Source organism: Dama dama, chromosome 12 (assembly GCF_033118175.1).
Source record: "Dama dama isolate Ldn47 chromosome 12, ASM3311817v1, whole genome shotgun sequence".
In the NCBI taxonomy this organism is placed as follows: domain Eukaryota; kingdom Metazoa; phylum Chordata; class Mammalia; order Artiodactyla; family Cervidae; genus Dama; species Dama dama.
In genome coordinates, this window is record NC_083692.1 from 14860959 (window position 1) to 14887500 (window position 26542).

Here is a 26542-nt window from a genome sequence, read left to right on the forward strand (position 1 = left end):
GAAGACCTCAGGCCTCATTTCCAGCTTCTCTCCTGTAGGTGTGAGTGCGGGTCTCTGGTCCGCCTTGAGATCCCAGCCCCAGCCATTGCAAGGGAGCCGCCACTCTACTCGACACATGGCCACACGGCTGGTAATTTCAAGAAAAACATCTGATGCTCATCTCGGGGAGGAAGATGCCAAATCTTCACCACTGCTATTGTTGCGGTTGACCTTATGGCCACCATTACGTAGGGAGGGGCGAGGGTCTGGGCAGAGGAGAGATGTCAGCTGTCCTCCCAGCCCCCTGTGGGCCTGTTGGCACCACCAGGCAGAGACAGGCCCCAGCCCAACCCAGGTGTGGCTGCGGGGTCCCAGGAACACCCAGGGACCCTCCAAGACTGGCAGTGCTCTTCCATCTGTGGCTGCTCTATACCATGGACTGATGTTTCAGAAAGCCCAGGTTTCCAGCTGGATGCCCAGTGCCACTAAGCAGCCCCACTCCCGGGTCCCGGTCAGCTCTCTTCTCTAGCGCACCCGGCAGGATTCCAAACCTTCATCCCCCTCAAGCCTCCATGCCACCTCCTACCCCCTCCTTCTCAGCAGATGGTCTTACCTCCCACTTCAGAGGAAAAAATAGACGCTATCAGGCTGGTACAACTCAGCTGCCCACTGTCCCCGCCTTCCCCCTCTGCCCCACTCACTCATCTGGACCCAGCCTCAAGAACAAAGCTCTGGTCCCAGAACAACGGCTGCCAAAGCCTCCTGCTTCCACCTGTGTCCTTGGGGCCCAGGCCCTCCACACGTCTCCTGAACCAGCTCTATCAGTTACTGCTCTCTCCTGAATTCCTAAGCCCCCAACTCCGCTTGCCCCCTCCCCATCAGCGACAGCCTCTGGGAGGCCCCCACCTAATCCTGCGCTTGGATCTAACCACTACCCTCACTGTCCCCCCGATCCAAGGCCAAACATGGAAGAGTAGTCTCCATTAACCATCTCCCGTCTTCCCGGGCCCTCAACTCTCTTTCACCCCCACTCACCCCATCGTCCCTGTTCTTCCCAAAAAACTCTAAGTCACCAAATCCAACATACTCTTTTCAGAGCTTTACTAATTTACATTCCACTTGGCAATATCAACTAATTCTAATAGACTCTATTTTCCAAAATAACAACAGTATCTCCCACTCTAATGCTCTTCTGAAACCATGCCAATCCCCCATCAAGAGGCAGAATCTATTTCACCGCCCCTTAAGCCTAGGGTCAGTCTAGTCAAGGCTATAGTTTTTCCAGTAGTCAACAGTCAATCTAGTCAAGGCTATGGCTTTTCCAGTAGTCATGTATGGATGTGAGAGTTGGACCATAGAGAAGGCTGAGTGCCAAAGAACTGATGTTTTTGAACTGTGGTGTTGGAGAAGACTCTTGAGAGTCCCTTGGACTGCAAGGAGATTCAACCAGTCCATCCTAAAGATCAGTCCTGAGTGTTCAATGGAAGGACTGATGTTGAAGCTGAAACTCCACTACTTTGGCCACCTAATGTGAAGAGCTGACTCACTGGAAAAGACCCTGATGCTGGGAGGGATTGGGGGCAGGAGGAGAAGGGGACGACAGAGGATGAGATGGTTGGATGGCATCACCGACTCAATGGACATGAGTATGTGTAAACTCCGGGAGTTGGTGATGGACAGGGAGGCCTGGCGTGCTGCAGTCCATGGGGTCGCAAAGAGTCGGACACGACTGAGCGACTGAACTGAACTGAACTGAGCCTAGGGGGCCGCTGTGACTCTCGCTCTTACCAATAAAGGAAGAAGTAACCTACATGACTGCCACACCCAGGTCATGAAACCATGATGTACTTTCAGTCTTATGCTCTTGGGACGCTTACTCTTAGAACCCAGCCACCAGGCTGCCAGGAAGCCCACGCAGCCTTGGAGAGGCCTCCACGGAGAAGACGTGAGGCCCTGACCCACAGCTCCAGCTGGGATCCCAGCCAACAGCCAGAACCCACTTGCCAGGCACGTGAGTGCGTCCTCCGGCTCCCCACCTGGAACCACACAGAACTGAGATGCGTCTATCACACCCCACCCAGGCTGCAGTCAGAAGCACAGTACTCGACTGGGGTCTTCAGCCACTCTGTTTTGAGGTGGTTCAATGTGCAGACTAGTGGTTGCATCAGTTAGGATGCTAGATAGCGGACAGAGCTCTCTTCTTGACACTGTTTTCACTGAATGCAGATGCTCAGTCCTGGTTCTCCTCTAATCCCTCAGACCACGCCTCCTTAGTTCCCTCGGGAAGTCATCCTCCTGGGCACAGTCCCCAAATGACGATGTTCCTCACGGTTCTGTCTCTGCCCTCTCCCTTTTGTTTTAGTCTATGTAGCTTTTCTAAGCAATCTCAACTACTCCCCCAGATCCAGCTCCCATGAGTCTCCTTGCTGATAAATCCAGAAACCTGTATTCCCAGCCTGAATTATAGACAGGCTTCCCAGATGGCTCAGTGCTAAAGAATTTGACTGTCAAGCAGGAGATGGCGAGCTCGGGAAGATTCTCGGGAAGAACTTCCTAGGTTGGGAAGATCCCCTAGAGAAGGAAATGGCCACCCACTCCAGGATTCTTGCCTGGGATATCCCACGGACAGAGGAGCCTGGTGGGCTATACAGTCCATGGGGTTGCAAAGAGTCCGACATGACTTTATGACTAAACGAGAGATCCGGACAGCAATGTCTTATAGTAATGGTTGCTCCATCACCCACTCCATTTGTTCTGATGTCCATGCCACCCCCTTATCTCATAAGAAAGTACATTCCCCAAGCTCCCTTGCCAACCAGCTTCCAGCTAGGTTTGGTGGCATACAGGGGGACAGGAGGAGGTGAACCACCCACACCTCAAACAGCATCTGTGGCTCCAATACCACGTGACAGACCCTATGTCCATGACCCACTCCCCTCAGGTGGCCCCAGCACCTGGGGTCCAGGGAACGACCTCTTCTTGTCCCTCCGCTTCAAGGGTGGCAGTGGCTTCCTGCCATGGGTGACTATCTCACCATCCCACTTGGCTTCTCAATGATTCCATCCGCGGTGAACCCCATGTTCTGTTTTAAACTCCCTCTGAGATGCCTAGAACAAGTTCTTTTTCCCCAACTGAACCCAGACTGATACACATAGTTAAGGGCCCCCAAGTTTAATCACAGAAGCCAGAAACACATATTTGTTTTCACGCTCATCCACACCGGTGTCTTCCCTCAGTCCACGTAAACCAAGCCCTGACGCTCCCACCCCGTGAGTCCATGCCGCTCCTCCACCCCCATGACGCGGCCTTGGTTCACACCACTGCTCTCTCACAGCAGTGCAGAAGCCCCTCAGTTAGTCTCCCTGGCTACCATCTTCCTGCCTCCCAAAACATCTTCCAGACTGTTAACACACTTTTATTTCTAAGGCACGTCTGGTCACGATGTTTCCCTGATTAAAATTCTTAAATGGTTCCCCACTGACTGCAAGAGAAAATCAGATCTGCTCGGTTCCCCAGTAAATACGTACTTCCTATGTACTCCACCCTGTACATGAGCCTGGAGCCCAAGGACCTCCAGGTCATCCTGCCTATCTTCCCAGCCTGGCCTGCACCCGTGCCTAGTGTGAACCACCTGAACTGGCTGACACTCTCCGCGCGCACCCTGCTCCCCTGAGACTCGAGACCTTTGGCTGGGCCACCCTTCTGCTGTCCAGCAGTCTTGTGGGCGCCTCGGTGAAACCCCTCTGATACCCCCGTCAGTCCAGGCTCCACGGTACCTTGCCAACACCTTAGATGGAGCTCACAGTCAAGGACTGTTTGTGTTCAGGCCTCCACTAAACGGGGGGACTCTCTGAGGATGAAGAGGCAGGTCACTCACTCGTGTGTCCTATGCACGGTTTAGTCAAAGAGAGCTGAAAGAATAGACTAAGTGTCCAAAGTGAGGACAGGGAACCGAGGAAAGGGAAAGGAAGGAGGGGAACATGCTGGCAGGGTCAGCAGACTGCTGACCTCCGCTGGGCCTGCTGGCTACAGCCCAAGCCCTGGCCACTCACCCTTTCCCCTTGCTCAAGGCAGGGAGCTAGAAAAGTCCAGAAGCACAGGACGCACTAGAGCTGTCTCAGGGCCACTTTAGGGCATGCGCATTTGCTCATTCAGAACAAATATCAGAGAAGCAAATGAGCGATCGGCATAAACATTTCTATGTGATGTGACATTTCGTGTCATGTTCAAACTCCTTGGCTGACCACATGCTCCCTTTCATTATAATTGACCAGATTAGGATGCAGCTTTTTCTACCCCCAAGGAAATCACCTCTTTGGGTCACCTCATTTCTACAACATCCCCCACCTCAACGAGGTCTCCTTGGCCCCAGCAGTTGCCCACATGTTCTGAGACCGTCCGCAGACAATTCCCAGGAATGAATCAAAAATCGGCCAACCTAGCCATGGGTCCCTGGGTCACAATGTTGTCATGACACCTCCTTTGTGATCTCAAGCTCTCCTCTCTCACTCTGCGAATCAGAGGCCCACACTCCACCCCATAGGCCTTCCACCAGTTTCACTGGGACTGCCCAGATCCTGGGGAAACATAGAATGAGGATGAAAGGAGGGGAGGAGGAAGGCTCTCACCTCCATCAGAAGAATGTCCTTCGAGCTCTGAGCCTGCACCTTCGGGTGCTGGACCTTCACAGCCACCGTCCGCCCGTCACGCAGCACGGCCTTGTGGACCTGGGCCAGGGAGGCCGCTCCCAGAGGGGTGTCGTCAAAGCTCAGGAACAAATCATGAATCTGTCAAGAGAGGAGAAGAGAGGACAGGGCGATTACGAGGACTCAACTCAGAGGGGCGGGAAGAGGATGGGCCAGGGCCTCCACCAGTGGTGACTAATGCCTCCATGACAGACTTCTCCTCTCTCAGCTGTTTTGCCGGGTCCTTGCAGCCATGGAAATTCACACACACCTGTCCTGACTCAGGAGGTGAGACAGAAAACACATGTGGAGGACGTGACTCACCTGTGCTCGGGAACCCAGCGCAATCTCCACTTAAAGCCAAAAAAGTGTCATCTAGAATGTCCAAGATTGTGCATCATCCACCCATTTAATTACCTACCACTGTACCTCCAGAGACTTCCCTGGTGGCTCAGACGGTAAAGAATATGCCTCCAAGGCAGGAGACCCAGGTTCGATCCCTGGGTCAGGAGGATCCCCTGGAGAAGGGAATGGGCACCCATCCCAGTATTCTTGCCTGGAGAATCCCACAGACAGAGGAGCCCGGTGGACTACCATCCATGGGGTTGCAAAGAGTCGGACACGACTGACTAAGTGACGAACACTTGTACCATGTGTGCCTCCAAGGCTCTCATATATGGATACGCTCGAAAGTTAACAGAACCTGGGCCCAGGGCAGCTCAAGATAGGGGAATCAGATGGAAGATGTTTCAACGCTGCCAACTTGGAAAGCTCAAGGACACATGGGCTGGAGGCTCCAAACCCAGCAATGTCCACTTGTTGCTGCCTGAGCCTCTACATGGGTCCCCAAGCCCACGCCTGACCCAGTCCCCTGGCAGAGCTCCCAGGCTGCAGACCAGAGGCGGGCTTTCAGTCTTCATGGGTGATGCCATGCCAGGCGTCCTGGGCAGACCCCCATCCTCTGTGCCTCACTTGCTCTACAAATCGGACCGTATACCCCATGCTCTTTCATCTCCTCTTCCCTTCTTCCCTCCCCCCACTTCCCTCTTAGAAATGCCATCCCAATTCTCCCAAAGGAAAAGGTCTTTCTGACTTGAATGGTATCAGCTAAACAGTCCAGATAGGAATACTCTACCAGATGGGAAGGAGGGTCCCAAAAGCCTCTTGCAGAATCTCCCCAGGGCAGAAATCCACGTCCCCTTCATTTCTTGAGTTCCCTGGATAGCCTCACAATTCTGGAAAATCCAGACATTCACACGCACACATACGCACACCCATGTGCACGTCTCACACACCTCCCCTCCTCTTCACGCCAGGCTCTCAAGCCGAGGTCGACACAGCCCCCGGGCCCCGCTGCCTCCCTCTGTCCCCTTTCTGCAGCAGCCACTCCATGCTGGCCCCCAGCCCCTCGCCTCTCCTTGGACTTCAGAGGTTCACAGGATCCAGGGCCACCCCCACCCCGTCCCTTTGTTTGCTAGGCCGCACCATCACTCCGCTAATCTCCTCTCATAAATCACTCGCTCCAGTCCTGTCATCATTTTTGGAGCTTTCACTGACTCCATGCCATTTGTCAATATCCTGCGGGGGCCAAAGGTCCAGGCGAACGCGGGAGGGGCCTCCCCTTTTCTGTCACGGGCAATGCGTCCAGACTGGCTTCCTGTCCCCCTCCCCCCTCACTTTGTACCCCCCCCCCTTACTGCCCGCTTCCCCAACCACATAACCTGTCTTTTTCCCTCCCCTCGTGAGTTCTGGGCTCCCTGAGGCCAGCTCCTTCCCACACTGTCACCCTGAATCACCCGGGGTCTCTCCACACAAGAACCCGTTATCCTGGGCCTAGGTGTAGAATAAGAATGACGGGACCACCCGCCCTCCATTCTGCATTAGAACACCAGCTCCAAACAGGCAGCGATTTTTTTTCTGTTTTGTTCGCTGCTGACTTCCTTGCACTTAGAACAGGACCGGAACTTGTCGGTGCTAAACAAATATTTGTTGAAGGATTAAATCCACTATTCTCTCTATTGGAGAGGGGTTGAATCAACTCTTCCCTCCTTTTGGAAATGGCTGGACCACCCTGCTCCCACAGCCCTCCTACTCCAAAGGCCTCATGTGTACAAGCGCCTGTCGGGAGTAGGATTTACCTGCGGGGACCCCGCCTGTTACTCCAGGGTGGGTGTGAGACCCTGGCCTGCTGAGTCAGAACCCTGGGGAGCTCCTCCGGCCATCCTGATTGGATCAGAGACGGACACATGACCCAACTGGTCCAATCAGACTCAACTGTTCTGTTTGACCTGTGGAAGGGCTTTTCTTTCTTGTTGTTCAACTCGGAGCTGAAAACTGAAGGTGAAGCCTGGAGCTGCCAGGGACCACAGAGTAGACACCAAGAGGAAAGCCGAGCCGGCACGAGTGAATCCCGGTCACACTGGTCCTAGCCACCCTCGGTGCCCACCCCATGTATCACACTGAAGGCAGTGTGAGTTGTGTTCTGTCACACCACTGAAGGGGTTCTGCCTGACGCAGCGTGCACTCGGGCCCCAGCCGGAATAGATGCAAGAAACCTGGGCACAGTGCCCGGTGCCCCCCAAGAGGCCCAGTGAGTGGGAGTTCCACCCCCTCCCCACCCTCTTGCTGGGACTGAGATCCAGAAACAGAAGCGGGCTGGAATTTCAGCAACATTCCCGTCCGTTACGTAACGGCAACCATACCACTTCCTAGGAAACCCTCCGGTAACTCCTGAAGGAGCACCAAGGAGAAGGCTTTTCTGGAAAAATAGCTGTGAACTCAGACCCTCACCTCTGGCAGCTAGACTCGGCCAAGCTCCCCGCTGCAAGGAGGTCTTGGAGGTCATCCGAGCCTACCCCCACCCCAAGCCTCCGCCTGGCTCCCTGGGCACATTTTGCTCATCCTCTGAGAAGGACAACCCGTCTTCGAATCCGTGTCATTGCAGGGACGTTGCAGAGTCACTGCAGCCGAAGACTGACATGGCATCACTAGGGCTGTGTGTCCAGAGAGCGGCCAGGAGGGCAGGAGGGGGCGGGGGAGGGGGAGCCGGCCAGGGCAAGCATCGCCCAGCCTCCAGGGTAAGAGGAAGGCTGGTCTCCCATAGCCCCAGGGAATGGGGAGGGGGCCTTTTATAACCCCCTGCTCCCGCCAGGGGCAGGAATGGGGGGCGATCCCAGGACCACCCAAGCCCAGGTGCCAATTCAGCACCCTGAACAAGGCCGAGCTGTGAGGACTTGCCCAAATCCCCCATTTGACCAGTGGAAGCGAAGAGAGGCGTGGACAGTAAGGGTGCACAGGGAACCTGATGGAGAGATAGCCCACCCCTCCCCACCCCTGCCCCCCACCACCTCCCGGAGCCCCTGAAGCCATCCTTCTCCCCTCTATCAGTAAGCAAATCACACACCCACACCCACCATGCTTACACACACACACACACACACACACACACACACACACACTAATTGATTGCTGGTGAATGTTCCTAGCTGGCTTATAAAAAAAGGTAATTAAAGATTGGTGCTACAGCCTGTAATTAAATATGAATAAAGTATCTCTAAATGGAACCTTGATTCAAAGTGTTCGCTGAAAGTACTTTATGCTGATAGAGAATAAGGAAAAATAGACCCTGTCCCAAAAGCAGAATTATACCCCCCATGCAGCTGAAACAAACGCCACCCCCCTCCAATCAGGCCTCATCCCCCCAGCCCTTTCAGCAGAAAACCATTAGCAGAAACAAACTGCAGCATTTGCAGCAATTAGATTCAAGCAGGGCCCTCAGCTGCCTCCCATCACTCGCAGGAACCCATCTCCCTTTCTAGGGCTTCCCTTCCCCTATGCTCTCATTTCTTCCCCTCTGGGTCTGGCGGCAAAATCAATTAAGTAAAACAACTACATTTTAAAATGACTAGTTATGTGCTTTTTAATTACTGTCGGCTCATGATTCAAATATATCGATGTCCCTGTCTGGAAAAGAAAAAATAATCAGAGAGAAAGTTGCTCTAATTTTGTATGATGTGCGTATGTGTGTGTGTGTGTGTGTGTGTGTGTGTGTGTGTGTGTGTGTGTTGGGGAGTTTATGGACATCAGAAGGGTGTGTGTGTGTGTGTGTGTGTGTCTGTGTGGGGGAGTTTATGGACATCAGAAGGGCATGTGTATGTGTGTGTGTCTGTGTTGGGGAGTTTATGGACATCAGAAGGGCGTGTGTGTGTGTGAGTGTGTGTGTGTGTGCGCGTGTGTGTGTTGGGGAGTTTATGGACATCAGAAAGGCCAGAAGAAACATGTCACCCCTAGGGGTTTAGCTGACTAGAGGCTCAGGTTAAGACTTTGTAACACACGAATATATGAGATGATGGGTGTTAACTAAATTTATTGCTGTAATCATTTCACAATATATGTAAGTCAAACCATCACACTGTACAACTTAAGCTAATACAGTGATGAGTATCAATTACATCTCAATAAAACTGGAAGGAAAAAGATGCCAGCAGACTGGCTTCAGCTGAGGTCCAGGAATCAAGAGACCATGTGACATGATACCCCAGTCCAGGGCAGAGTGACTCCCAAGAAAATCAGCCAGGAGGAGTCCCACGAAGCCAGGTTACCAGGCAGTGTTTCCAAAATGCCACACTGAGGAGCCAAGCGCTGGCCAGGTCCTCATTTAGCCCAAAATAAGGAGGCAGGAAGTCAGGATCTTTGGAGAAGCCTCGATAATAATCCCTGGGGGAGAGTTCCTCTTGGGTCTCTCAGCCAGCCCCACCAGAGCCTACAGCCAAGCAGTCTCATGAGGACTGGTGCATCAGTCACAGGATGGGGAATGTCCCAGATTTTCCAGGATGATCCAATAGCAAATATCCTCTCCTGTTGCCCCCACACTCGTTCACCTCAGACCTCTTCTGGATTCAGAAACAACATCCCCACATGATAAAGCTAACAAATTGAACAGACCCTGAACTGGCCAGCTCTAGAAAGAAGCAAATCCAGGCCTTGATGCCAGGGCCAGGCAGTTCCCAGTGAGGAGCCAGGACGACTGCCTGGGGCACCTGAGCGGGTTACCATGGCATCAGCAGCCAACGACATCTGGCTCTCATGGTCTTGAGATGGCCCACCCCACACCTGGCTGGGTGCCAGCAGCCTTTGGCCGCCGCCTGATGGGGAGAAGGACAAGTACCCGTGCTAATGAAGTGGCAGGAGTGAGCGGTACCCACCCCAGCTTCAGGCAGACAACAGAGCTCTAGCTGGCTAGAACTCTGCAAAACACTGTCCAAGCCTGCTGTGGACAGGAAATCCATTCCCCGCTCTGGGCAGCATTCCCCAGGAGCCTGCCCCCAGAATCCCTACATCTCACAGTTGCCCCATCAACTGCTACCCCAGTTGCTGCCATTCCTGCCCCTTGAGTAGGGGCTGGACTTAATGGCCATCACTTCTAACAAAGAGCGCGTAGAGGAAAAGACACTGTCCACTTTCCAAGACTGTCACCGCGATATCCTCCTTGCTTTCTCTCTTGGAATGCTTGCCTGGGGGAAAGCAAGCTGCCATGTCATGAGGCCCCTCAAGCAACCTGTGGAGAGACCCACGTGGTAAAGAACCGAGGCTCCTGCCGACTGTGGGCCACTGTGAAGGCAGCTCCTCCCCCCCCGACCCAGGCCTTCCGATGCCTGCAGCCCAGCTGACATATTGACTAGAACCTCATGAGGAGACTGAGCTGAAGCCATCCAGTGAGTTACCCCCAGGTTCCTGACCTGCAGAGACCTTAAGACATCAGATCCCTGTTGTCTTAAGGCACTACGTTTAGTGGTAATTTGTTATGCAGCAGTAGCTGATTAATGGACCCCAAGCACACCCTGCCAGACATCACTAATCAATCATAGCTCCACTCCTGCTGGGCCCAGATGATGCCTCAAAATCTCCCTCAACCCTGAGCTCCAGGCAGCCACTACTAACTGACCAGAGTCAGCATATGAGATGAAACCAATCTGCCACTCCTTTGCCTGAGACAGCTGGACGGCATCACCGACTCAATGCACACGAGCTGGAGCAAACTCTGGGAGCTGGTGGAGGACAGGGAAGCCTGGCGAGCTGCAGTCCATGGGGTCACAAAGAGCTGGACATGACTGAGCAACTGAACAACAAGCCTCAGCCCATCGGTCAACAAATATACACAGACAGAAACCCCGGCAGGAGCATGGGTCAACAAAACAGGCAGTCCCGAGCCACGAGGAGACCTTGGTCCAGCAGAATGTCCTACTGGAAGAAGGCGACAGCCTCTGAAAAACACACCTGCATTCCAGCAGGACCTGCTGGAGAGGGTGCCCCCTGCCCCGGGCGCCTCACCCAACCCCAAGGGACCTCCCGGCAAGGTAAGAAGAGGGGGCCTCCAACACCACCACACAGACCCCGGGGGGCCAGGGAGAGGACAGGGCATCCAGTGTCTCTCCCATCTCCCCACTCAACAGCTGCCCTGCCTCAGGGTGGGGGCACCCCCATCTCCAGCTGCCCGCTCAGAACAATTTATTATAATAAAAATCACATCAACAAGAACAGCTCAAGGACACCTAGATCCTTTCATGGAAGTTGTGTTCTCTCTGGGGTTCTAAAAGATCAAAGCGTCGGTTCTGCAGAGCTGTTACTTACTGCTACTGCCAAGCTGGGCCAACAGCAGAACTTGAGGCCCTTCTCGACAAGGGTCACCCCCAGAAATAACAAAACATCCTTCCTGTCGAAATTCTTGCAAGGAGGCTGGCACAACACTCAACTCTTACCAATTTGCTGAAGAGCCTCCAGGTACAGGGTGATCATCTATTGGGCTCTGCCAAGGGCATCACAGGTCAGACTAAGCTTCTTTTTTCCTGCAGGATGGTAACAAATAGCTGACGGAAAGAGAAGCAAGAAGCCAGGAGCAGCCACACCCTAGGAGAGCCACGGTGTGTTCCCATGGGAACGCCCACCCACTGGCCAGGACAGTCAGATTTCCAAGAGGCAGCAAGGCATAGCGATTTCAATGCAAGCTCAGGGTCAAACTGCCCTGACTCAGATTCTGGCTCCAAGGTGCATCAGCTTGGGCAGTGACATAACCCCTCAGTGCCTCAGCTTTCTCATCTGTAAAATGGGAATTTTGGCACCTACCTCATAGTATTGTATGAAACATCATACATAAACAGCCTAGGATAGAGCCAAAGAAGACCCCCCAATAACAGTACCAGGAGTAGTGGGTATCCCATCTGACATCTCCATGAAATCGGACATGCTCTAATGAAAAGGGCATTGGAATAAGGAGGCTGTCAGGTCAGCTCTATCAGCGAGTGAAAGCCACCATCCTCTTTTACCTGAAGACTCCTAACTGGTCTGCCCATTCGTGTTCCTTTCTCTGCCAAGCCCTCTTCCACATACAGCTCAGGTGAGTTTTTCCAAACATAAGCTGATCATGTCACGTCTCCCTGCTTCCACCACATCACCAGCTTGCCAGGGTCAAGATCCTTAGCACGACCCACAGGGGCTGACCTTGCCTACCTCTCCAGCCCTTTCTCCTCCTACTGGCCCCCTCCAGCTCTCTCTGCCCTGAGCAGATGGCCTCTTTTGATGACCAGCACACTCCCATCCTGCCCACTGCAGGGCCTTTGCAATGTGCCATCCTCTCTGCCTAGAGGGAATGAATAGGAATTCCTCATCGAGGGAATTCCTACTCACCCTTCAAATCACAGCCCAATGGTCACCTCCACAGAGAAGCTGCCCCGTGTACAATCTCAGAGCTCACTGCCCTCCTCAAAGGCCATCACACAGTTGCCCTTTGCCTCAGTTTATATTTGCTGCATCTCCCTCTTCCCTGCCAGATGACAGACTTCTGCTCCAGCTCAGCATTGCCACTAAGGCGCCTGGCACATAACTGGCGAATGAATAGAGGTGAGGTTTTAATGTCTCCACTCACTTCCTGGCGAGGGGACTCTGGGCCTTCCAGCTGATTTGGGGCAGCTAAAGTGGCTACAGTTCCCTCAAGGTGGCTGGGCACCTCGAGCGCTGTGGGTGGAGGGACTCTATGGAAATGTTGTGATAATAATGATTAATAAAAGCAGATAAACACCCAGTGTGGCTGGCCAGCCCCGGGAAGCCATCCATTAGATCTGTCATTCATTAGCGGTTGGGGGGGAGGGTGCAGTCCAATCAGATCTCCTCAGTTTAAGCAAACCTTCTGTAAATTGTAGGCTGCAGGCGCTGACATTTGATAAATTATTCTTCATAATCCGCCGTGGGCTGTCATAAATCTAATCTTTCAACGTTCCCCATCTTAATAACTTGTCCGGCCGCACAGGGTGACAGGTCTATGTCTCTGCCTGTGATAGAGATCTCTGGGGTAACGAGACCAGAGATCCCAGGCATGCAGTGTGAAGCTGAGGACTGCCCCCCACAGCCATGGCAGGTATCCCCTAGATTATCAGAGTGCAGAGATGATGAGTTGTCTGGGGAGATGAGAAGTGTCTGGGCGGGGGTGGAGGAGTGGGGGTGGGGGGTTAGGGTTGTGCCAAGTCTTCACACCCCATCACGCGCCCAGACACATGGGGTGCCAGGAACTCAGACCCAAGATCCAGACAGGCTGAGCTCTATGCCCTCCGCTGCAAGCCTGCCCATGTGAGGACTCACCACTTCTTCCTTGAACTTGAGCTTGGTCAGAATAAGGGATGTCACAATATCTCTGCTCCGCGGGGGCTGAATGTTTAACTGTGGGAAATTCCTTGCATTTGCATAATCTTTGTAGCTCTTATGTAATTCCCTACCCTCTCTTGAGGTTAGGTAGAGGTGATATCACCGCCCCCATGGCACACAGGAGAACATAGCCCCTAAAGGTCATTTGTTCATTCAACAAACACTCACCGAATGACTGCCATGTGCAGGGCCCCTGGGCGAGTCACTGGGGACCCGATGGGGAGAGTGAGTCCTAACTGGGTACAGCCACCACCCTCTGGAGTCACTACTGGAACGTCAGGTCCAGTAGGGAGACAGGAATTAATTACAAAATCACAAAGAAAGGTACACGAAGGGAGAGGTAGCTAGTGCCATAAGAGCCTGTGCTCAGAGGGTTAAACCTGGGCTGGGAGAACTTCTTGGAGGAGGCGACAAAGAGCTGAGCTCTGAAGGATGAGGAGCCAGTTAATCCGCTAAAGAGAGGAAGCAGGAGCCTTGTAGGCAGAGGGGCAGCCTGTGTGAACCATGAATGAGGGGAGCACGTCGTGGCAACAGGAGACAGCCAGAGACAGGAGGATCTGCAGCCCCCAACCAGATCTGGGGGAAACCACACGCAGTCCCGGCTGAGCCCAGCTACGGGAACAGGGGTTAAGAATGCCAGCCACTGCCTGCTTTTGTAGCCCACAAGCAAAGAGTACGCTTTCACATTTTTTAAGTGAGGAAGATCAAAAGAATAATACTTCGTGACATGTGCAAGTTACATGAAACTCAATTTCCACACCCATCAATAAAGTTTTATTGGGACCCAGCATGCCCATTCATTCCTTATTGTCTACGGCCGCTGTTATCCTGCAATGGAAAAGTTTAGTCATTGCCAAAGAGAGTATGTGGCCTGAGAAACCTAAGCTGTTTACCATCTGGCCCTGTGGTAGGCAGAAAAACGCCCCCCTCTAAAGACAGACAACTCACCAATGCAATGTACGTGATCGGGGGCAAACTTGGGGAGGCGGATAGGGAGGGACAGGAAGGCCTGGCATGCTGCAGTTCATGGGGTCGCAAGGAGTTGCACACGACTGGGCGACCAAACAACAAAGATGTCCATGTCTCAGTCTCCAAAGAAGTAATGAAATTAAGGCTCTTGAGATGGGATAGTGTCCTGAATTCCCGTGTGGACCCAGAGCAATGGATATAAGGGTCCTTATGTCGATAAAAGGGAAGCAGAAGGGCCAGTATTAGAGCAGAGATGTGAAAAGGAAAGAGGTGAAAGGATGAGAGCGAGTGAAATTTAGAGACGCTTCGCTGCTGGCTTTGAAGATGAAAGAAGGGGCCACAAGCCAAGGACTGTAGGCAGCTGTATAACTGGAGAAGACAAGGAAACAGGGTCTTCCTCTTCCCTCTTCCCTGCCTCCAGAAGGAAAGCAGCAGCCAGCACCTGCATTTTAGGGCTTCTGACTTGGTCGGGAAGATCCCCTGGAGGAGGGCATAGCAACCCACTCCAGTATTCTTGCCTGGAGAATCCCATGAACAGAGGAGCCTGGCGGGCTACAGTCCATAGGGTTGCAAAGAGTCAGACATGACCGAAGTGACTTAGCATGACAGTAATATAATAAATGTATATTGCTTTAAGCTACTAAATCCGAGGTAATTTGTTATAGCAGCAAGAGGAACCTAAAACAGGCCCTGAAATAGTGTAACACTCTCAGTACATGTCAGTTTTTATTCTTTTTCCTGCATTTCCCAGGATAGAGGTGGGGCTAGAACACTGGAGACTGTGGCAAGGAGCTGTACCAGATTCGTGGGGAACCCAGGTCAAGGGCCAACCCTGAGACGTGAACCAGGAAGGGCACATCATGGCTCCCGGTTCTGCGGCACCAGGGGACACACCCAGAACCAGTCCTGTCCTCACCTGCTTCCCAGGGCAGGGCACTCTCTGCTCCCCCAGCTGCCTCAGGCATTCCCTCCCAGCCCCCAGGTCAAACCCTAATACCTGAATCAGCCTCTGTCCTTCCTCCCAAGGAGCCTCAGACTTCACACAGAACCACCTGTCATCAGCTCACACACCAAAGACAGGAAGAGCAGCGGGGGCCCTGAGAGACCCCTCATCATCCTGCTGATGACACAGGAGCTGTCCCCGCTGTTGAAGTAACAGCCCCTCCTTCTATAAAACCCATTGCGCACACACACACACACACACACACACACACACACACACACACTCCTACGGCTCTCGTCAGATGCGGGTGCTGATGACTTTTTTAAATATCTGGAAACCAGGAATCCAGTGCTTGGATCCCAGCCTCTCCAGGCTGAACCCCAAATTGCTCAGTCTCATGTGGACTCTCCAGCCTTCTCTGACCACCAGCTTTAAGGAGAGAGAGCGCCACTGTGCAAACCCAGCCCTGTAGGAAGACCCTTCCCCAAGCTGCTTGCAGGCTGACCCGCTAACTCACTTCCCCCACCATCCCCTTCGGTGCTGTGGTCAGAACCCTGGGAGGTCCCTCTCCCTGGTGCCTCCCTGTTTGATTCATCCTGAGTCCTGTGGATTCAGCCTCCAAAGCACATCTGTTCACCCTTCATCCAAGTCACCATCACCTCTTGCCTGGATGACCTCGAGAGCCTGGTAACTGGTCACCCGGTTCCACCCCGACCCCCTGCGAGCCTGCAGGCTGGTGCCCCTGCAGGCCGGTGCCCCTGCCAGCCTCCGAGCTCCTGAACATGCCTGGTGCCTCTCCAGCCTCACCTTTTGGAGTGTCTCTCTGTCCACTACACCCCTTTTTGCTCCCCAGACAGATCCACGCTCTGCCCCAGCCTGCGGCCTCTGCATTCTCTCTGTCCCGCCCCCCCTTCCCCTAAGGTCCCTCTGGCCTCAGCTTCATCCTCAGTTCCTCAGAAAGGCCACCCAGGCCCCCACACAAAGAGCACTCCTCTTCTCTTGCGGCCATTATCACAAGTGCCAATAGCTTTTCATTTTCCTGAATGCTTGCTTAGCATCTGCCGTCCCCACAACGGGATCGCGAGCGCCCATGATGGCAGCTTGCTCGCGCACATGACCCCCGGCGCCCCACGATCGAGCTCGGTAAACATCTGCTGAGCCGATAAATGAACAAGCCAAAGATGTGTGAGGTGCTGGGAGGGAGGAAGGCTGCAGAGGGTCCACGCGGGGGCCCCAGCCCGCGACCCAGCCCCAGCCCCGGAGGCCCCGGCCCCCTGCTGCGGCTCGGGTTCAGAGGTCTCCCGGGGCCTCAGCCCTGCCTCTGCCCGTCCACTCAGACCGCTCCACCCGCCGTCCCGGCCTGTCTGCTCGCTCCTTTTATAGCACTGAGGTCCTACTCGGGTCTGTCCCCCTTCAGAAGGTGCCCTAATTCAGCCCTCCCTGCATCCCTATTTGTGGCTTCCAAGAACACTCGAAAACTTGCCCAAACTTCAGAGAACTTCCTCTCGTCCTGTCTCAACCTCTCGTTAAGTTACGTCTACAGCTCACTCTGTACCCAAAACACAAGCTCCTCCGAGAAGTCAGTTGCGTGATGCCAATAACTCGAGGAGAGCAGCCCACACGGCACCCTCCTCTGACTCCGCCCCGCCCGTTCCGCTGTGGAAAGTGCTGCGCCCTCCGAGTCTGGGGGTCTAATCCCACCCCTGCCACCAGCCGGCAGTGTGACCTGAGGGAGGCTGCTTCACCTTCTCTGGACCTCAACACCTCCTCGCTTGTAAAAGGAGGTGTCTCATGACCCTTGATAGCCTTCCCAATTCTGTGATCCCGGAACGCCTACCTTCCAGCCAACAGTCCCCTAACTGTGCCTCCCAGCTGCCTTCTACACACATGCACATGTACACACTACATCCGATTCTCCACTGGGAGTCGGCTTACCCTCCCTGGTCACAGGCATCCCCTTAACTGTGCCCCCCAGCCACCTTCTACACATGCACACACATGCACACGCACACACTACATCCGCTTCTCCACCTGGAGTCGGCTTACCCTCTCTGGTCTCACACACACACACACTCAAGAGTCACTCCCAAGTGGCACAGGCAAGGCCCCTAAGGGGTCCTCCTTGAAGCAGAGCCTCCCGTGGGCAGAGATCACCAAAGGTGCCTGGTCTGAGACACAGGCTTGTTCCTGAAGCTCCATGAATAAAGAAGCAGGCACAGCTGGCCTATTCATAATCAGCATAAAAAATTGATTAGCCCTTTCCAGATTAAACATTATTGTTTCAACGAGGAACATAAATCAGGTGGACGTGGAGGGCTTGCCCCCCTCTGGCTGCCAAGGAGCGGCATCGGGTAGACGGCAAACAGGGCCAGTGGGAGGAGAGGAGGGCCCCCCAGCTGCACGCACGGAGGGGTGGTTCCTTGCCCTGGGGGGAGCTGGAGAGGAGAGCCCAACAGCGCCTGAACCCCGTCCCCAGGCTCCCCAGAGCACCCGCTGAGCCATCACCTGACGCGGCCAGCCTGGGGCTGAAGGCAAAGGGGAGGACTGGAGTGACATCCCAGGAGGGAGCTTGGCCCCCAGAGGCCAGGCTGGGTCTCAGAGGCCCAACAGCATGACCTTTTTTTTTTTTAATTTATTTATTTATTTTAATTGGAGGCTAATTACTTTACAATGTTGTGGTGGTTTTTGCCATACATTGGCATGAATCAGCCACGGGTGTGCATGTGTCCCCCATCGTAAACCCCCCTCCCACCTCCCTCCCCATCCCATCCCTCAGGGTCGTCCCAGTGCACCGGCCCTGAGCATCCTGTCTCATGCATCGAACCTGGACTGGTGACCTGTTTCACATATGGTAATATACATGTTTCAATGTTATTCTCTCAAATCATCCCACCCTCGCCTTCTCCCACGGAGTCCAACCAAGGAAACCAGAATTGAAAGAGACACATGTACCCCAGTGTTCATCACAGCACTGTTCACAATAGCCAGGACATGGAAGCAACCTAGATGTCCATCGGCAGGCGAATGGTTAAGAAAGCTGTGGTACATATACACAATGGAATATTACTTGGCTATTAAAAAGAATGCATTTGAATCAGTTGGATGATTCAAATGAGGTGGATGAAACTGGAGCCTATTATACGGAGTGAAGTAAGTCAGAAAGAAAAACACCAATACAGTATATTAATGCATATATATGGAATTTAGAAAGATGGTAACGATGACCCTATGCGCAAGACAGCAAAAGAGACACAGATGTACAGAACGGCACAGCCTTGAACCGGCCCCCCTCCTCCATGAAGCAGGCAGGGTAACTGCAGCGTGCGGGCCTCTGGAGTCAGACACTGCTAAGGTCCCGTCACCAGTTCAGCCACTGTCCTGCTGCACGACCCTCAGTTAGGTTTCTGAGCATCTCTGAATTTCCGTGTCCACACCTGGGAAACATGGGGAAAGGGATGCCCACCTCGCCGAGCTGCTGTGAGGAATAAATGAGATCCTGGGTGTCTGAAAACCTCCAATGTGTGCCGAGGAAGGAGAAAACAGCACTTCATCCACACTCGGTTCCTTGACCTGCCGGGGTTCCCATCGCCTGCCCCAGCTCCCACTCAGCAATGCAAGGAGAGGCCATCAAACGCCAGAATATGAAACCTTGTGAACGGCAAGGGGCTCCTTACAGGGAACAGGGGAGCTCAGGGGTGAGGAGCCTGGACTCCGCAGTCGGTCCTGGCCTTGCTCCTGATTCTGCCTGATGCTTTCTGTGTGACCTCAGGCATGTGGCTCAGCCTCTCTGGTCTTGGTTTGTGCCTCTGTGAAATGGGAATAACCGCACTTCCCCCTCAAAGCGCAGCTGTGAGGGGCGTGAGAGGTGATGTCTGCAAGTTGTGCAAGGGTCCCACACGTTCCCTCTGGTCTTTCCTCTGGTTCTGGCCTGACTGCCATTCTCCATATTTGCATCTGTGCTTGAGGACTCCGGCTCCAAAGCCACAGGAATTAACAGCCCTCGGGAGCAGCCCTCACTCAGCAAGCTAGCTGGTGCATAAACACCCTACCTTCTCCCTGGCTGATGGGTAGGATAATTCTAAGACGAATGTTTGGCACCATTTCCCAGTCTCCCCACAGAGTTAACCTTCATCCACCCACCGTGGCAGCTGGTTTAACAGCACACAGCCGCCGCTCCTCCTCTGCCCTGGACCACATTCCCTCTTCCCTACTGGAAACACCTGCTGTTTGTTCTTGTTGTTTACTCGCTCAGTTGTGTCCAAGCCTTCCGCGACCTCATGGACTGTAGCCCACCAGGCTCGCCTGTCCACGGAATTCTCCACGCAAGAGTACTGGAGTGGGGTTGTTATTTCCTTCTCTAGACGATCTTCCCAACCTAGGGATCAAACCACCTGGGAAGCCCAAGCACCTAAGCTTCCACAAAACCACTTGCCCTGGAACCCTTTTCTTGGAGTCATCTTCTGGGAGCCCCCAAACAGAATGAGCACCTCTCATGCCATTAGCACCGGGCCAAAGTTGGCATTTACATTCCCTGTAGGATGGGGCAGAACCTGGGACTCCTCCGAACCATCGCTTCTATGCCAGCCATCACCAGTAAAGACAGTTGTTGGGCTCAGACCGAGACAGAAACTAGTGCAATCACATCCACCTTGCCCGTGCCACCAATCCCAGCCCTGAGAGATGCAAGTAGAGACCCTCTTTCCACAGGAAGGGGACAAAAGGCCACAGTTTCATTCAAGGAGAAGATGAGGGCCCTGCAGTCCCTCCAGCAGCCCCAGAGGGCATGGGTGTCAGCTGTCCAGGCAGCTCCTTCAAGGGCAGAGACTACGGCACTCATCCTCTGGCCTGTAGCCATCAATGAGCCCTGACTCACTGTCCGGCTTAGGGCACTTGCTCGGAGCTGCAGGAGGATGGGATGGTGAGGGAAGAAAGTGGCCCTGCCTCAGCCCCAGAAGACAGCTAAAAAAGGCTGGTGGCTCAGCAGTGGAGAATCTGCCTACCAATGCAGGAGACACAGGTTCGATCCCTGGGTTGGGAAGATCCCCTAAAGAAGGGAATGGCAGCCCACTCCAGTATTCTTGCCTGGAGGATTCCACGGACAGAGGAGCCTGGCAGGCTACAATCCGTGGGGTCGCAAGGAGTCAGAGACGACTGAGCAACTAAACATCAGGGAGAGTTCAACTCTGCCAGACGTGAATGACTGACAGAGTCCCCACCCCCTCCCCAGGTTCCTGCCTTGGGCCACTCCATCCATCCTGCACTGTTGACTGACTCTGCTGAAATGTTTTTCTCATTAGTCAGAGGGGCCTGCATAACACACGTGCATGTGCGTGCCCACATGCACACACACACACACACACACACACACACACACATACTCTTAGCTGATTTGATGTAACATTGCTCCTAAGAGCTGGAACCTGGGGCCACTCCCTGAAGCTTACAGATCCAGGCCCTCTTTAACACCTCTTCTAATGCCCTCCAGGAACCAGCGCCTCTTCAGGGCTCGCAGCTGGGGCGGGACCTTAGGCAACAGAGTTCAAAACCTGCCTCTGTCTCCTTGAGCTTTGTGACTCTGGCTGTTACTTAACCCCTCAGGGCCTCTGCTGCCTCATATGCAAAACTGGAATGGTAAAAACTACTGACCTTGCAGAATGACTTAGAATGTTTCTAAGGGTTAGAAACAAAACCTATAAAACATCCAGCCAAGGTGTACTACATAGCAAGTACCAAATACACAGACACTGTACCATTATCATCCGCTGACATGAACATCTCTGGTTCTGTTGGCCTTCCCCTCTTCTTGATGCCTTCCTGTGCCTTGCCCCTTCCACCCAACCCCAACTGTAACCTTGGGTTTGCTTCCTAGGGCTACCAAACCAAATCACTACTGACTGGGTGTCTTAGAACAATACAAATGTACTGTTTCATGGTTCTGGGGACTAGAAGCCTGGAATCAAGGTGATGGCATGCCTGCATTCCCTCTGCAGGTTCTAGGGGGGAATGCTCTCTTGCATCTTCTTGGTTTCTGCTGGCATCCCGCAATCTTCCAAGTCTCTTGGTTCATCATCATTACATCACTCGGAGCTCTGCTCCCACTGTCTCATGGCCTTCTTAGAAGGACAAACCAATCACTGCGGTCCACCCTAAGCCAGTACAAACTCATCTCAGGTTGCCTGCTTACATCTGCAAAACCTCATCTCACAGTCTGAGGTTCTAGATAGACGTGAGTTGCAGGGGTGGTGGGGGATGATGGGGAACCTTTTATTTTGTAAAGTGAAACTATAAGGGGGCAGAGAGTCCCTCCTGGGGCCACAGCTGGGAAGAGGTGAGGCTAAGAGAGACTGGCGGCCAGTGGTCATGGAGGGAACCATGAGGGAAGCTGACCTTCACTCATGAAGGTCACTCAGGAAGAAGTTGAGAGACAGAGAAGAGAGTCCGGGAAGAGCTCCCCGAAGGCCCAGTTCCACTCCAACCCTTGCTGAGATGTGGTTCCATGAGCCAAGACATCTGCCTTTTTACCTCCGCTAGTTCAAGTTTGGATTCTGATCCTCACAGCCAATGCACCATCCGTGATGAGCTGATTTGTGTCCAAATATCCACGTATTAACCCCCAGCACTTAGGACACAAACTTGCTTGCAAACAGGGTCCTTGCAGCTATAATTAGTTGAGATGAGATCATGGTGGCATAGGCTGGCCCCCTGACCCAACAGGACTGCATTTATGAAAACTGGAAATTCAGACACAGAGACAGACACACACATAGAGGGAGAACGCCAGGTGAGGGTGAAGGCTGAAATTGGGGTGATGCTTCTATAAGCCAGGGAACACCACAGTCTGCCTGCAAACCTCCAGAAGCCGGGGGAGAGGCATGCAACAGGGCCTCCCCAACGCCCACAGGTGAACCATCCCTGCCGACACCGGGATCTTGGACTTCCAGCCACCAGAACTATAGGACAACAGATTTCTGTTGCATAAGCCACCTGACTTGTGGTACTTCCTTACAACAGCCCTTGCAAACTAAGAGACCCTCAGCCAAGTTCCCTGTCATTCCAGCCCTTCTGGCCTGCTCTCAGTGGGAAACAAGCTGAGGTCAGCCCTCGCTGACCAGCACGTGCCCAGGTTCACGTGCCCAGGTTCACGTGCCCTCATATCTTCCTCATCCTCTGAGGGCCAGCTCACGGCCCACCTCATCCAAGAACCCCCTTCTGAACTTGCCCCACAAAGTGAAAAGTGAAAGTGAAAGTCACTCAGTCATGTCCAACTTTTTGCAACCCCATGGACTGTACAGTCTATGGAATTCTCCAGGCCAGAATACTGGAGTGGGTAGCCTTTCCCTTCTCCAGGGGAATCTTCCCAACCCAGGGATCGAACCCAGGTCCTCCTGCATTGCAGGCGGATTCTTTACCAGCTGAGCCACAAGGGAAGCCCAAGAACACTGGAGTGAGTAGCCTATCCCTTCTCCAGGGGATCTTCCCAAACCCAGGAATCAAACCCAGGTCTTGCACATTACAGGGGGATTCTTTACCAGCTGAGCCTCAAGGGAAGCCTAAGAATACTGGAGTGGGTAGCCTATCCCTTCTCCAGCAGATCTTCCTGACCCAGGAAGCAAACTGGGGTCTCCTGCATTGCAGGTGTATTCTTTACCACCTGAGCCCTGCATTTCTCCTGCATCAGCCCCACAGCTGAGCACTTAATTCTTCTCTAATTACTCCCCCTGTGGAGTGTTCTGTCTGCCTGGTTTTGGGGGTGTGGGAAGGAGGGATGTGGCTTTAACACTTTCTGTATCCTCCACAGCGCTGACACAGAGGAAAGAGCTATCAGTCACTCAACAAACCTGTATTTTCTAAGCAAGCAAAGTATTAGTCCATGAGTGGGGCCCCCATGAACTGAGGCTCTCTCTTCACAGAACAGCCTGGGCACAGCAGCCCAGCAGAGGATGTGGGCATCCCTGCAAGCCAGATGCCAGGGATGGGGACCACCCCAAGCAACGTGAGCAAACGGGTAGAATCGTCTCAAACCACAGATGGGGCCGACAGAAGGATACAAAGAACAGAATCCTATCCCCTTGGGAGATGAACTTAGGGATGTCCAGCCTCCTCGAAATCCACAGGGGACTCCAAGGTCTCAAGCAGGGTGGAAGCTACCTGAGGCCCTCTGGGTTTCACTGAGAACAAGAATGGTCTCGTTTCCCGTGCCAGCCCCCTCCTTCCGGGCACAAAGTTTCCAGCCCTGAACGGAAAAGTCCAGGAGGATGAGCCCTGGGTCAGGGGTCGGGAGACCCGGGTTCCACTCCTGCCTTTACCACCAAGAAGCTGTGCCACTCTGGGGAAGTTACTTCCCCTCTCTGAACCTCAGTTTCCTCACTGCAAAAAAAAAACCAGGCTTGGACAAGATGACTTCAAAACCCTTATAACCCATGAGTTAGTGACACTCTGGGATAATCTGTGTCTAAAGCAGCTGCCTCCGGTCAGTGAGGGCTCAATGAGAAGATACAGCATTTGTCAAACCCCAGGAAGATCCGGGCACCCAGGTGAGGGGCTGGATATAAAGTGAGGATCCTGTCTTACTGCTTCGTTTCTTCCTCACAACCCCACACAGGACAACCACAGCTAACAGCTGCTGGGATTCACGATAAGCTGGGCACTGAATTTTAGATGGTCTAGTCTTTCAAACCTCGTCACAGCCCTATTAATGCAAAGGTTCTATTAGCATTCCTGTTTACAGATAAGGAAACTAAAGCTCAGGGAAAAAAAAAAAAAAAAACCAATGAGGGACTTCCCTGGTGGGCCTGGGGCTAAGACTCTGAGCTGCCAAGGCAGGGGGCCCAGGTTCCATCCCTGATCAGGAAACTGATTCTGCATGCCACAGCTAAGACTAGGTGCAGCCAAAGAAATGCATGAAATAAATAGATTTTTTTAAAAAAGAAAGAACTAATGATACAGTGAGAATATGGTAGATTCAGGGTCTGAGCAAAGCCTGCTGAATCCAGAGCCTGTTTTATTAACCTTTATGCCATGCTGCCTCAAAAATGATCCTTTTGGTCCTTCTATAAGCCAAACCCTGGCCTCCCGTCAGCCCGTCGTTTAAATAGCCCCAGACACACCCTCATACAGCATGAACAGGACTGTCCCACGGAACAGGGGGACCAAGACCGAGGCGGGCAGAGCTGGCCTCCCTGAGAACCCAGGCCCCACAACCCCGAGCCACGATGCCCTGCCCCCAGTGGGGTGTCTTGGTGAGCGTTATGACCCATTATTAAGCACCTTCTGTGTGCTGGTCATGGACAGCGTCCTGAGGAAACCCCAAGACGAGGGGCAAGGGACCTGCCATCCCAGGAACATAAACTGCCCTCTGAGACGACCAGACCACTAGGCTGAAAGAGAAGGCCAGCCTGTTCAAGGGCACAGGGGCATCTGAAATGGCACAGAGGTCAACCCAACCACATTACAACACCTACTATGTGGAGAGCCCACACTAGGCCCCACTGGGGACTCAAGATGGGGAGGCAACCAACCTTAACACAACAGACAACTGCCTAAGAGCGGCAACAGGGCGGGGGGGGACACAAAAGAGCCATTAACCCTGACGGGGGGGTCCCTGGGGGGCCCAGGGGGACCACTTCACCAGATACTGCACCTCAGTTTCCCAGATGTAGAGTGAGTAATAGTAGTACCCATCTCAGAGGGTTCTAGTGAGAAGTGAGCTGATCCACGTGAAAGCTTTACTGCAATGCCTGACACCTGACAGGCATCCACAGTGTGTGTGTCTGTGTGTGACAGGCATCCACAGTGTGTGTGTCTGTCTGTGTGTCTGTATCTGTATGTGTGTGTGTCTATGTGTGTGTGTGACAGGCATCCACAGTGTATGTGTGTCTGTGTGTGTGTCTATGTGTGTGTGTCCATCTGTGTGTGTCTGTGTGTGTCCATCTGTGTGTGTGTCTGTATGTGTCTATCTGTGTGTCTGTGTCTGTGTGTGTCTGTCTGTGTACATGTGTCTGTGTGTGCCTGTGTCTGTCTGTCTGTGTGTGTCTGTGTGTGTCTGTGTGTGTGTCTGTGTCTGTGTGTGTATGTGTCCATTTGTGTGTGTGTCTGTGTCTGTCTGTATGTGTGTCTGTGTGTGTATGTGTATGTGTGTCTTTGTGTGTATGTGTGTGTATGTGTCCATTTGTGTGTGTGTGTGTGTATGTGTGTGTGTGTATGTGTCCATTTGTGTGTGTGTCTGTGTCTGTCTGTATGTGTGTCTGTGTCTGTATGTGTATGTGTCTGTGTGTGTGTGTGTATGTGTGTGTGTATGTGTCCATTTGTGTGTGTGTCTGTGTCTGTATGTGTGTCTGTGTGTGTATGTGTGTGTGTGTATGTGTCCATTTGTGTGTGTGTCTGTGTCTGTCTGTATGTGTGTCTGTGTGTGTGTGTGTATGTGTATGTGTGTCTGTGTGTGTATGTGTGTCTGTGTGTGTATGTGTGTGTGTATGTGTCCATTTGTGTGTGTGTCTGTGTCTGTCTGTATGTGTGTCTGTGTGTGTATGTGTATGTGTATGTGTGTCTGTGTGTGTATGTGTATGTGTGTCTGTGTGTGTATGTGTGTGTGTGTATGTGTCCATTTGTGTGTGTGTCTGTGTCTGTCTGTATGTGGGTCTGTGTGTGTATGTGTATGTGCGTCTGTGTGTGTATGTGTATGTGTGTGTGTATGTGTCCATTTGTGTCTGTGTCTGTATGTGTGTGTGTGTGTGTATGTGTATGTGTGTCTGTGTGTGTGTGTGTGTGTGTATGTGTCCATTTGTGTCTGTGTCTGTGTCTGTCTGTATGTGTGTCTGTGTGTGTATGTGTATGTGTGTCTGTGTGTGTCTGTGTGTGTCTGTGTGTGTGTGTCCATTTGTGTGTGTGTGTGTGTGTGTATGTGTCCATTTGTGTCTGTGTGTTTCTGTGTCTGTGTCTGTCTGTGTGTGTCTGTGTGTGTATGTGTATGTGTCTGTGTGTGTGTGTATGTGTATGTGTCCATTTGTGTGTGTGTCTGTGTCTGTATGTGTGTCTGTGTGTGTATGTGTATGTGTGTCTGTGTGTGTATGTGTGTGTGTGTATGTGTCCATTTGTGTGTGTGTCTGTGTCTGTATGTGTGTCTGTGTGTGTATGTGTATGTGTGTCTGTGTGTGTATGTGTATGTGTGTCTGTGTGTGTATGTGTGTGTGTATGTGTCCATTTGTGTGTGTGTCTGTCTGTCTGTCTGTATGTGTGTCTGTGTGTGTATGTGTATGTGTGTCTGTGTGTGTCT

The 26542-nt window shown here is 52.9% G+C and overlaps 1 protein-coding gene across 4 annotated transcripts in view; it reads right to left on the reverse strand.

Annotated features, from left to right (window-relative positions):
* ADCK1 (aarF domain containing kinase 1) overlaps positions 1 to 26542 on the reverse strand; it is a 130666-nt gene that overhangs the window by 38322 nt on the left and 65802 nt on the right. For all 4 annotated transcript variants that reach the window (XM_061156517.1, XM_061156519.1, XM_061156516.1 and 1 more), the window contains one exon: positions 4608 to 4766. In XM_061156517.1, coding sequence (XP_061012500.1) covers positions 4608 to 4766 — 159 coding nt within the window. The remainder of the gene's footprint in view (positions 1 to 4607; positions 4767 to 26542) is intronic.